This window comes from Falco naumanni, chromosome 19, assembly GCF_017639655.2.
Source record: "Falco naumanni isolate bFalNau1 chromosome 19, bFalNau1.pat, whole genome shotgun sequence".
Classification (NCBI taxonomy): domain Eukaryota; kingdom Metazoa; phylum Chordata; class Aves; order Falconiformes; family Falconidae; genus Falco; species Falco naumanni.
The window spans coordinates 3,724,813-3,737,275 of NC_054072.1; the positions used below are offsets into that span (position 1 = coordinate 3,724,813).

The 12,463-nt window shown below is 55.4% G+C and overlaps 1 protein-coding gene across 8 annotated transcripts in view; it reads left to right on the forward strand.

Annotated features, from left to right (window-relative positions):
- The first annotated feature begins 2,648 nt into the window (after positions 1-2,648).
- PEBP4 (phosphatidylethanolamine binding protein 4) overlaps positions 2,649-12,463 on the forward strand; it is an 80,439-nt gene continuing 70,624 nt past the window's right edge. Inside the window, exons 1-3 of one of the 8 annotated variants that reach the window (XM_040618046.1) lie at positions 2,649-2,810; positions 11,300-11,375; positions 12,207-12,352. In XM_040618046.1, the coding sequence (XP_040473980.1) occupies positions 2,716-2,810; positions 11,300-11,375; positions 12,207-12,352 (317 nt within the window). In that variant the 5' untranslated portion in view covers positions 2,649-2,715. Of the gene's footprint in view, positions 2,811-3,261; positions 3,318-3,803; positions 3,883-4,742; positions 4,792-5,585; positions 5,702-7,229; positions 7,382-11,031; positions 11,135-11,299; positions 11,376-12,206; positions 12,353-12,463 lie in introns of those variants that run through there. The other 7 variants (XM_040618044.1, XM_040618052.1, XM_040618051.1 and 4 more) reach the window with 7 other exon arrangements.

The window sequence follows — 12,463 nt, forward strand, 5'->3', positions numbered from 1 at the left end:
TGGCACGATGGGATGTGCCACCGCACTGGTGGGGAGCAGACTGGGAAGGAGAGTCCAGGAAAGAGCTAGATACTAGAGGGGAAGTTCTAAAACAAGGAGAAAGAGCATTTCTCCATCTTTCATCCCCTGTCCCGCCAGAGCAACAGGGTCTGTCTCCGAGCCGGGAGATCGGGGTGCTCTGGAAATTCACTCTATACACATACTATGACCCAGCTACACGCCTGGAGCCCACCTCCCAGCCCTGAAACACAGCCACCTGATACGCCACGGGTGATAACTCACCCTGCCATCGATACGGCTGCAGAATTTCAGGCATTCATCACTCAGTTTATAAATATTTAAACCCAGAAGGAGCCACGTGCTCCTGTAAAATGCAACGTATTATACAAGCAAAGCCTCCCTCCCTTTACCCCAGCGTGGAGTTAATGAACATCTGGGGCTCTCCAGACAGATCTTTTGCAGCTAGAAACCAGGTCAGGGCAAAATTCAAGGTCTTAGTCCGTGCATGCAGGATTTCTGCACCCTCCAGCTGGGATGCATTGGATTTACCACCCCGGTTGGTGCAGAAAACGCTGCCGATAGGAAATTGCAGCTAAGGCTGCTCCTCCAGCTGCTTTCTCCCACCACCCCAGCCAGGTTCTGGGCATGCACGGCCGGCCCCACGCTCCCGGCAGGGCTGCAGCTGCAGCCTGAAACATTTACAGGCTCCCCGCCGGCCGGCTGCTTCATGCAGTATTCACAGTTTCATACAGTATTAAGAGCTGCTGACGCCTCGTGAAAAAACTGTGAAAAGCTTCTATTTGGGGAAAGTTCCTCTTATAACTGTGCATCCTGTGGCTTCTCTGTTTCCCTTTTCTCCTGGCTCTCTTGCTGTGGAGAGCAGAGTGAAAAATAGGCTGATAACGTTGCCAACGAGCCTGGGCTTTTCATCAGAAGAGAAAAATAACCCCCCAAGCAACCCCCACCCCCCCCTCCCCAAGGAATTAATTCTCACATTGCACCCAGGGAGCTGCTATGGGTGCGGGGTGGGTGTCTGCCTGGCTTGCTGCAGCTTGGGGACCGATGCTCAGCGAGAAGGGGGAAAGTGCCATCTTCCTGGCTCCTGGCCCTGGGTCTTGCTGCAGCCAGCACCCAGCGCGGGGAATGGGGCAGGGGCTGGGGGGGTTTGGTGGGGGCCTGCATAGCTCCACGTTAAAAAATATAATAATAATTAAAAAAAAATAAAAAACTCAAAGAGCAAGGAGACTGTTTCTAAGCAACTGTCTCCAGTAGGGATGGAGAGCAGGGGAAGGGGAAGAAGGAACGCTGGGCAGGGAGAAAACTTCTGGGGTCCCAGAGCCCCTGGCAGGGTGAGGGAGGGAGCAGAGGAGCTGCCTGGGTCTCTCGGCAGCGATGGCTGTTTAAAAGGCAGGAAAAGAGGGGATGGGGGGTGTCAGACCACCAGCAGCCAGCACTGATGGCAGACCAGGACCCCCTGGGGCTGAGGCTCGTGGGTGGCTGAACGGGAGCATCAGCTCCTTCCCCCACCGCAGAGCCCGGCCGTGCCTCGTGTCTTTGCTTGCCAAGCAGCACCCAAGCCCCCCCAGCCCACCCCTCACCCTAACGGCTCCTGGCCCAAGGAAGGGGCACAGTGCTGCCTGTCGCTCCACCAGGTGGTCTGCGGGGCGAGCGGGGTGGGCAGGTGGGCAAGGAGACACGGCAGCGTGTGGTGGCTGCATGGACATCCCAGCTACTTGCCAGGTGACATCAACACCCCTTAGTGAAGCAGCAGACAGCAGCCGTGGAGAGCCACCGGTTTTGTCAGCTCTGTTCTCGTGGGACAGCAGGGTGGCATCCATCCCATGCTGGAAGGTTCTTTGCCCCCATAACCTGGTGCCCTCTCGCACGTGGCTTTGCCCAGCGCCCTCCTCTTTGCCCACACCAGCCACTGGCCACTTGCTAAACCCCGCTCGCCACCACCAGAGCCCCGTCGGGGTCCGACAGCCCAATTCTCAACAGCTCAAAGGGGAGTGAAGGGGCGACGAGGGAACGGGGAGCTGAGAGCATCACCCCCTCCGGAGGGCCTGCATCAGCCCACAGGGCTGGAAACCGCCTGCAGCCACATTTAAAGCCACCCCTGTGGCACGAGCATCCTCCAGTGCAGCCCACCAACCCATTTCCAAACCCTCAACCCTGACAGCCCTTTCCAGCCCCCCCGCAGCTCACCAGCATGGGGAAAAAGCCTTCAGCCTTGCCATATCCCATTGCTGCTAGCAGGGCCAACCTTGGCAAAGCCCTGGAGGAAAAATAGGGGATAATTTTGCTCGGGGCAGCTGGCACAGTTACCTGTGTACGCGGGCTCTGCACCGTCCCGCCGCTCTCCCCTCTGGTCCAGCAAATCTCTTGGCTTTCCTGAAGTGCTAACTGGCCTGGGACAGGTAGGACCCATTTTTATATGCTCGCCCATGTGATCCAAACAAATGCCCTAGGGATGAGTTTTTGCACTGACACAAATAAAGGGGCTGGGACTAAAACCTGTTGAACCACAATCCGTACTCAACGGACAGGAATTTTCCACTCGCTGTGGGTGTGCCAGCGGCACGGCACGCGCCGAGCCCACATCTCCTTGCTCCCAACAATCCCACAACTCCAAAGCCTTTCAGACTCATTCCTAAATGTATTGCAGCTGGAGAAAATGAACTCGGGCGGAGGGATGGATGGGAAGCGTGAAGGAATATGTTTGAGCCAGTGATTACATCTAAATTCTGCAAATCACTCGCTATTTCTCCCACGGTCTGTGGAAGAAAAGAAAGCAGAAGATGCCAGCCAGGGTGAGGAGGGGGGTGGGGGGAACCCTTTGCGCCTGGAAAAGCAAACTGCCCCTGCAGCCTTGGGGCTTGGCAACGGCACTTCTGCACCGGTTGGAAGGTGCTTTTGGGAGCCACGAGCTGCCCAACCTGCGGGATGCTCCTCGCGGCCCATCACGGATGCTGCCGCTGGTGAGAAGGCAGGCAGGTACCAGGGCAGGGTGAATTAAAGGGATCAGAAGTGATCAGGATGGGAATGGAAAGGGGAGGGTGAGCTTTGGGTGAGCAGCGGTGGTGAGTCAATGGGAACCGAAGGACCAGGGAAATGGCCACGGGCCACGGAAAGGAGAGGTGGTTCGAAGGGCTGATTCAGTGGGACCAGCTGGTGAGTCAATGGGAAAGGAGGGAGCTAATGAGCTGATGGGCAGCAGGTGTCCATCAGGCTTAAAAAGAAGCAGGGGGAGGCCCTGGGCCTAAACCAGCTTTGCTCAGGCTGCTTTTCTTGGAGGGACTGGAGCACGCTGTCTGCAGGTACCGATCTAGCTGATAACAGGCAGGAACGTGCCGCTCGGCACGTGCACGGCGGTTTTGGCTGCTGCAGGTCTTGCCTCACCTTCTGATGGAGATGCTGTCGTGCCCCGGGTGCTGCTGCGTGTGGCTGGCACCCAGGGCTTACTCACACATGTGCTATGTGCTCACCAGAGCCATTTGCTCTAGCCCGAACCGAGCTAGAAAGGGGAAGCGAGGGGGATTTTCATGCCTAATTTTGTAGCAGGTACTAAAAGGGTTCCTGTTTTGCTGGGTCACGGAGCAGGGAAAATGTTCCCTGCCTGGAGCAATGCCTGATTTGCAGCTCAGAGCATCCTGCAAATGGCCCTGATCTCTGCAAACTGCAGCGTTTGCTGGCGTCCCAGCTGCCAGGGTCAGCCCTTACCTTTGCAAACTCCCCCCTGCTCAGCCCCTGAGCCAGCGCCCGGCTCAGCCCTGCCGAGGAGCCGGCTCTGGGGCTCTGCCAGACTTGGCTGGGCACAGGCTGCCCTCAGCTGCTGGCTCCTCTGCTGCTGTGGGACTGGGGATACTGGTGGTGCAAAGAGGGGTAGGTGGAAAAGCAGTGGGGGGAGGGGAGGGTTCTGTTTTCCTGTGTGTTGATGGGGGGGCATCGTGTGTTTTCCTTGTTTTGCAGCTGTTTGGTTGTTGGGGTGTAAGGGCAAGGGCTCTGGTAGCTGCAGGAACAGTAAATAGGGGTCACCTTGGGGTTCCCTGCAGAACCAGGGTGCTAAGGGTCTGGGAGTGAATGCTTGGGGAGGGGGCAGCTGGAAAAACCTTCTGGAAAAGGTAGCCATGCTCCAGGCGTGTACTTGTGGGAAGTACCCTCGTGTCCTTCCAGCATGGGGGAGGGGCTGGGGGCCACCCCCTGCATGGAGCTGTGATGGGGCTCAGGGCTTCCTGGGAAAGCACCATTACTGGGACTCAGCTGAGCTCATTAAACCTGGACAAGCCCCCTGCAGACCAGTTAAACCCATTTAAGGAAGGGTTAAGCCAGTTTAGTGTGATTTGGTACTCTTGATGCAAAGGTTAATCTGGTATAAGTGCTTCAACATTGTGGATTTGGACCAATCTAACGAGTCTGCCTCCCTGTTTTTATCCACCTGACTTAACGAAGGGCCCAGCCTGGCTCCCCTTCATCTCGGGCTGCAGAGAGCCACTGACGGAGAGAAAATAAACTGGGGGCTGAAGGGAAGAGCCACACGCAGGCTGAATCTGAAACGATGCTATTTATAGGCATCCCTGCTCAGCCAGCCTAAATTCCATGTAGGTCCCTGTGCCTGGGGAGCAGCAGGGTGGGCAGCAGGCAGAGCCAGCCCATCACACCTTGATGGGGCAACTGGTGGGGCCAGGCTCAGCCTGACCTGAGTCAGAGCTGAGGACGCTTCTTCCTCATCCCCAGCTGCTCATTAACCTGCTGGCCCCAGGGCTTTCCCACGAGCATCACCCAGCCCAGCTGGTGAGATGGCAAGGACCAGGAATGGGTGTTTGTTTTTGCTTTGGGCTTTTTTTTGTTGTTGTTGTCATCTCTAAAGGGCTGTAATCACTATTAGGCACCCACAAGGCATGGGGCAGAGATGGGCCTTCTTGCCAGGGTGCAGCCCTTGGGAGAAGGGGGGGGAGGGGAAGAGGGAAGGAAGGTGAAAGTGCTTGGGTGACCCCTCTGTAACCCAGCCCCAGTGCGGTACCCGGCCCACGCAGCATCCCTGGGGAGCATGGGGGGTGTGTGTGTGTGTCTGTTTGAGCAAAAGCCACAGCTGAGGGTTTCTCAATGCTTTTCCTTCACGCTGCTGTCGTGTGTTGGTCTTTGCAGCAGTGCTGCATGGTCTCCCCTGTCCCCAGGAGTGGGTGGTGGGGGTGGTGGTGGTGTGTGTGTGTGTGTCCTTGATGCTGGAGCTCAAACTAGAAATTCAAAGCCATGCTGAGCAGCTCTGCAGTGGGTTGCAGCAACCTCTCAGCAAGCGTGTGAACGGAGGGATGCAGGCGGGAGGCAATTGCATTAGGCAGTGCTCCGGTGAGCAACCGGCTGGGCGGTGTGTGCCAGCACCGCTGGGATCTGGGATCTGCCAGGCTGCGGAGCTGCTGGTGCTGGAGGAAAGGAGGCTCCCGCACAGCTCTGTGCCTGCCTTGTGACTGCGAAATGTATGCGCTTAATATAGGCCAAATGAAAACATTCTTCCCGAAATAGAAGACCTTCCCCAGAAAGAGCTGCAGCTCCGGCAGGAGCAGTCACAAGGTGCCTGCTGTGGCAGGGTGGGCGCTGGCAGGTGTAGCTGTGCGAGGCAGCACAGCCAGCGTGCCACCAGCCAGCTCCCAGCGGTGCCTGCCACCAAGGTCACCTCACCCAGGAATCTGCTCCTGGAGCTGCTGTATGTACTGCAGACCCCCAGGGACCCTCCCCACTATGTGCCAGCTGGCTCCGGGGGCCAGATCCTGCTTCAGGGGAGGGGTGTGTGGATGGGGCAAGCACCCATGGGGTGCAGAGGTGGGTGGCCCCATCCCTGAGCCATGCGACACGGTGGGTGAGGATTTTGCTTGGTCTCTGCACTGTGCAAGCGTGCTGGGGCGAGTGCTCAGGGTGGTGTCGGGTGCTGCAGGGGCTGAAGCATGTTCCTGCTCGCACGCTGATGGGGCTGGGCTGGCAGGAGAAGGGGTGATCACTGCGTGCTGCAGCGCACGGCAGCTCTGGGCTGCTGCCAGGCTTGGGGGGGGGGGGGGGGGGGGGGGGGGGGGGGCTGCACCTAGCTATGGGCAATAAGCCCAGCAAGGATTGAACATTCCTCCTCAGAGTGCTCCTGTGATGCCCAGCTGAGGGAGAGGGGCTGGTGCTTGGGGGGCTGTGGTGCCAAGGAAGGCTCTGGGGGGCTCATGGCAGCCCTGGGCCTGCTCTGGTGCTTGGTTTGTGCTGCACTGCATCTTCTGTTGGGATGTGAGTGCGGGAGCCTGAGCAAAGGGCAAAAAAGCACCGTGCATCCCCTCCCTGACCCCATAAATTGCTGGGCAGGGGGTGCTGCAGTCATGGACCTGACCCTCTTTGAGGGCTCTGACCCTTCCCCCTTGGTCGCTCAGGACCTTCTCCACTTCTGGTGGTGACAGCAGTGTTTAATCCATCTTAACTAGACACAGCTGCCTGCTAGGAAAATGGGGTGGATGGGGGTGAGAGTTCAGACCTGGGGCTTTGGCAGGTCAGAAGAGAAAAGCCAAAATCTTTGGTGGTTAATCTCAGGCTGCACTGTGGATCTGCACCTGGCATTTTCCAAAAGGCGAATCTCTGCCGTTTCAGTTTGTAGGCTCATAGGGGTCTGCTTGGGGGGTGCGTGTGAATGCAACCACATCACCCTATATTTTGCCCCAGCACCTTATTAATGCTGTAGACGCAGAAACCCAGGCTCAGCTGTTGAACTCTTGCACTTGCATGGCTAGCTGGTGCTGTCCTGTCTCCTCTGATGCTCAGATCCATCTTATCCCAGTAATGCACGCAAGGGCTGGTGCTGCTGGGGCAGCTTTTTCTGCACTGCCCGCCTGGGTCTCTAACTCCTGCCCCTTCTGTGGCACGAGACAGATCCAGGAAAACTGGAGGCCACTTGAGCCAAGTAAAGCTGTTGCATCACCAAAAGCCACTTAAGACTTCCCAGAATCTTAAAATTCTCCAAGGCTGACCCTGCAAATCGGTGCAGATGCAAGTTTATGCTGTGCTCTCGGACAAATGCTTTTTTTTAAAAAAAATTCACAAAGCTCTTGCCCTGTGGGCTGGCTGGGCAAGGTGAAGATGACCTTGTGGTGATTCAGTTGAAGCCGGGAATGAAACTGTTAGCCCTGCAAAGAGGGAAGTGTGAGGACAGCCTGTGGAGAGGTGAGATAAGAGGCACGGCCAGGGCATGGCTGGAGGTGCAGCAGGTTATGAATGGCGATAGGATGTGGTTTTCTGTTTCCTTTGCTGATTGCTATGGAAAAAATAGCTGAAAAATAGGCTGCCTGCAAGGCTGATTAGGGAATTCCCCTGGCCACTGAGGCTCTTGCCAAGTCCTTTCCTTCCTACAGTCTTGCTGGTGGGTATCAACAGGTAAAATCCTTTCTTTTGAGCTGTTTTTCAGACTGTAGGAATTGGTTTCTATTGGTTTCTTGGGTGCTTTGCTCACAGGATTTTTTTCCCGATGGGGAAACTGAGGCAGAGAGGAGCCCAAATCAGAGGGAAAAGCTGGGCTGGACTAATGCTGGGAGGTGGGAGTACATTTGCTGCCCAGAACTGCCTCTGTTCATGCAAAGCGAAACAAACCCTTGTTCTCATGAGCACCGGAGCAAAGCAGCAGCCTTGGCTCGGTGGCAAGAAAAGGGATGAAGTTTCTAATGGGCTGTAGTGGTGAGCTGCAACTTTAGTGCAGCCTAAAACAAATTGGGGGGGGGGGGGGGGGAGGGGAGAAACCCTGGGTGCCAAGTTTCCTTTGTCATGGGACTGGGGAAACTCAAGCCCAGCGCTGCCTCCCTGCTCTGCCTCTGCAGGCAATTAACGTCTGGGGCGAGCAGAGGTCACTTAATGAAATGGGATGGATGTTAAGCTTAGATTCCATGAAATAAAATCGCTTTTTATGGCGTGGGGACTTTAGTGCTGGGTGAAGTCAGAAGAAACACTGGAGCGGATTATAAATGGCACTGGTTAATCTTAAACTAACATCAACAGGAAGCCAGTGGCTGGGGTGGGAAATTCCAAAGCTTGCAAACAATATGTTTTTGGCTTGCGTCAAAATAAAAAGCTGGTCTCTTCTGAACATTTATGGGGGAAATTCTGATCTGGAAACACTTGTTTTACATGAAAGCCCAGCTTTAAGTAAACAAACTGCAACAGGGCTGGAGGCTTTGCATGCATGTGGAAGCTTTGAGAGCTTGTCAGATCCAGCTGATGTCCATGGGGTTCCTGGAAATAGTTTAAGTTATTTTTTTTTAGCTGTGTCCTAATGCTTTCAGTGTTCCCTGGCAAATATTTTGGGACCTTGGCAGTGGCCGATGGGGCTATGAGGGAGTGTCAAGAAGTGGGCTGCAAAGGGGTGATGTGCTGGGGAGCTGGGCAGCACTCGGATGGGCTGCTGCCTCCTCTGCAACAGGCCACCTTCTTCCCTCTGCAAGTACCAGTTTTGTGGCCCCAGGGACCAGCTGATGTGTGTAACTTTGCTCCCAACGCAGGTGCTTTGCATCTTGTATGTGCTTGGTTGCAGTAAGCCCCAGACTTCTCCCTTCTTCCCCTGCCTAATGGTAGTTTCCTCTCATTAAGAGCCTTTTAATCCCTAATATTAATAGGAAATTATTATTTCCTTGGCTTTGCCAACTGTGAAAGGATTTTTAGTAGCTTTTTGACCTGACCTGGTTTGCTGGATTTATAATTGTGTTTGTATCTCCTCCCAATGAACTGAAGTGATAGTGGGACTGCAGCACATGTAGGCAGCACTCGGCTTCCTTGGGCTTCACATCATTGCTTCTCATGTGATTAACCAAATGAATCTGTGCAAAAGTGACTGGCTGGGCTTGGTACCTTTTAAAAGCTTTATTTTTTTTCTTCTTCCTGAATATCTATTCCTGCTGGATGTCAGAAACCTCCTGGCCCCGTGCCCCAGGGCTGTGCAAGGATGGGGAATGGCAGGGAGCAGAGCCTACGTGGCTCCATGCTGAGGTTGTTTCAAGCCATCCTCCAAACTAACAGCAAAAAAAAATTATTCCTTCCTCTCCTTCCTCTGGAGTTGGGAGGGAAGGGAGAGAGACCAGGGTGAGCAGGAAGGTGACATGTGGAGATGCAGTGCATAGCCGGAGGGTGGTTAAATCCCCAGGGCTGTGCTTGCTGCCCATGGTCTGTAGAGAAACGATAAAACTGAGGAGCAGGAGGGGGTTTACAATAGTGTTTTCAATATCGGCTTTGCAAAAAAAGTGTGAAGTGTCTGTTTCGAAGCCGAGGGCAGTATCTCATTCTGGAGTGTGTGTGTGGGGAATCCTGGAGGAACATATTTTCCCCAGCATAGCCGCAGCACCGTGCTGGAGGTTTCCCAGCAGCTGGAAAGATGAGATTCCTGCAGTCCTGGACTGCTTAGTCAGGAGAGGTGACACGCGAACAGGCTGGAGCCGCTGGGAGAGGCGGCTGGCTCCTGCTCTGTACCTGGCTTGACACCACTCGATGTGTTTTCCCATGGGATGATCCCTCTCCGGAGGGGAGGCTGCTCCATGTGGGCTCTTGGGCTTGTGGTATATTGGTTCTCCCCAGCTCCAGGCACAGGCAGACCGGAGGAGCTGGATGCCAGTGGAAATCGGCCGTCCCTTGCACAGATTTGCCAGGCTCGGAGTATTTGTGCAGGCAGCGTTGTGCTGGCTGCAGCCTGGCAGCAAAGCCAGCAGCACCGCTGGCTCCTGAGTCACCCTGTTGTGTGCATGTGTCTAAAGCAAACAGTCTGGTGGCTTCGTGCCCCTTGGGAGCCAGTCTGACCTTGTGGGAGCGGTGCACAGGAGCTCTTGTCTGGCACTGGCAGCACTGCTCACCCCTGCATTTTCTACCCTGGTGATGTGGGTTTTGCTGCACGGGCTTCCCGCTGTCTTTCCAACTCTGCTTCCTGCTCCGGGGAAATGGCATTGTTGTAATTACTTTGCAAATAGCTTTTAGAGAAAGCCATAGTTCCTCTTACAGGATGCTGCAAGAGAAATTGTTGCTCCCATGGGTCTTTCTTCCAGAGCATCCCTGGGGGATCCCTCTGCACCTTGTCTGTCGGCAAACCCTTTTGAGCCGATCCCATTTCGTGATGATCCTCTCGGGAGGTCTCCAGATAGAAGCAGCTGATGTTGCCTCTGTGTGACAGGCTTCTCACTGCCTCTAGGTTTAAAATAAAATACCCCTGTTCAGAGTTCATCCTGTCTCTGGCTTTTGCTGTTATTTGGGTAACCTCTGCCAAGTGGTCACCCCAAGCCACGGCTGCAAAGTTACAGCAACTGGAGTGGGTTAATGCAAAGTAATGATGCTCCTCTGCTGCTGTGTGACAGCCCTGGGGGGCTGAGCTGCCGGGGGCCACAGCAATGCAAGCCCTGTCCCAGCTTCACTGCTCTTCGGGCTTGAACAGTGAAAATGGATGGTTTTATCGCAGGCAGGGTCCCTTGTCCATGTCTACAGCTCTCCTGGTGTCCACATCCCTGTGTCTGTCCTGGTCAAAGCCACTCTCCTGCCAAACTGTCAGCTTTCCAAGGGAAGTCTTGCTGTTCTCAGAAATCCTGAGGAGACTCCCTGGGCAGCTGTAACAATGACCAGCGGTCAGGCATCCCTTGCCTGGGGCTGTGACCCCTCTTCAGGCTCCCCCAGGACCCCAGGTTATCAGTCTCCTGGTGTGTGGAAGCGTGTGCGGATGCAAACCCCATTTTGGTGATCCTGACTCATGCAAACCAGCGCTCCTGACTCCGATGGGAAAAGCGTTACTCACGTGAGCCTGTTTGCAGGATCAGGGCTCTAATTACGGGCTTTGCCCATCTTGTAGCGTGGGAACCGGAGCCATTAGCCCCTAAACCTCCAGATCATTCCCAATACATTAATGTTTCTAATTAGTTAAGCCTGATGCCTTTTTCTCTCTAATGACAGTGGCGCTAGCACTTACTCGTGTTCGCTCTGCGTGCTGGTACTTCATTATATAATGATACAGTATGTGTTGTAATACCTATTCCCAACTGACAGTGGGTTTTTTTGCATATGCCTCATCCAGAACTGATTAGGCAACGGAGAAGATGGGCTAGTGCAAATAAATGTTTGGGTCACATCCTTTCTAATTAGCTGGGAAGATGCTAGTGTAAGGGGGAGGGGGGGGGGAATTGGAGTTACCTGGAGCTGGTGGGTTGGTTGGATGCTGTTGTTGTGGGATGAAAACCCGTTGCCTGTTTTTAAGCTCCTGTAGGGAGCTGCCCCTTCCCCAGGCTGTGTTTTCACTCCCAGTCCCTTCTTCCCTTCCTTCCAGGGAAACCATCTCCACGGCAACCTCAAGCCTCCAGGCTCTGCCTCCTGGCTGCTCACCCATCCCCAGGACCCAGCGGGTAAGTCTCTGGGTACCAGGTCCATCAGGTGGCCCGGTGAGGGCTGGCGGGGGGCTTGGCAGGGCTGTGGCTATATAGACCCCCTACCTTGGCTCACCTCCTCCTTGAGGCTTGGCTCCTGCTTTGTGCGGGCTCGTGGGTGGCCATGGCTCTTCCCCTGCGAGAAAAGCTCTTCCCTGCTCCAGGGGGGGTGGCTGGCTTCAAGGTGAACCCTTGTGCTGTTCCCCTACAGATGCTCTGCCTGGGGTCAGGGATGCGCTGGTCACGCATCCGTCAGTGATGGTCCTGGTTAGACCATGACCAAGCCCCAAACCAATTTTTCCATCTTTTCCATCACAGGAGAATCCCATGGAGAGCAGCAGGGCCAGCACCCGGAGGCAGAGACTCTGTCCCCTCTTGGTGCTCCATCTTGGAGTGTGGTGGCACAGGGGTCACTGCTGGTGACAGTAGCTGGGCTGCCCAGGTTATGATGTCATATGCGCACATCCCTGGTGCCGTGCAGGAGGGTGGCAATGCACCTTGCTTGTAGGCGGGCAGAAACGGGCGCTCGAAGATGCGGGGTCTTGCTGTAAGCCCACTGGTGGCTCGGTGCAGCAGCAGGAAATGTGGTTCCTTTCTGGTATAATCGGGATTAATGATGTAAAACTGGTGGAAATGGGGGGGTGGGGGTGGGGATGATGTCTAAGGGTGGGTGTGAGCTGGTGTCTGGGAGGAGCTGAACTGGAGCATGGTGGTGATGATGCTGTGGCTGCCAGGAGGTGCTGAGGGGGGCAGCGCGGGGTCACAGCTCTACCCATGGGACTGACCCTCTCTGTCCCTTGGTCCCCACAGGGCAGGATGAAGCTGCTGGGTGCTGTGTTGCTGGCTGCTGGCCTGCTCAGCACCGCTGCTGGGAGGGAACAGCCCCCCTGGCCAGATGAGCCCTCGAAGACCTGCTTCTTCCAGACGCTCAGCAGCGTGGACAGTGAGTTCTGCAGGTGAGGGGGTGACCCCCTGGCTCTTCCCTGAGCCGCCCCAGCTCTGGGATCCAGTCCCATGCGTGCCCAGGGTGTCACCTCCTGGGACACTTAATCCCAGGATCCCTTTTG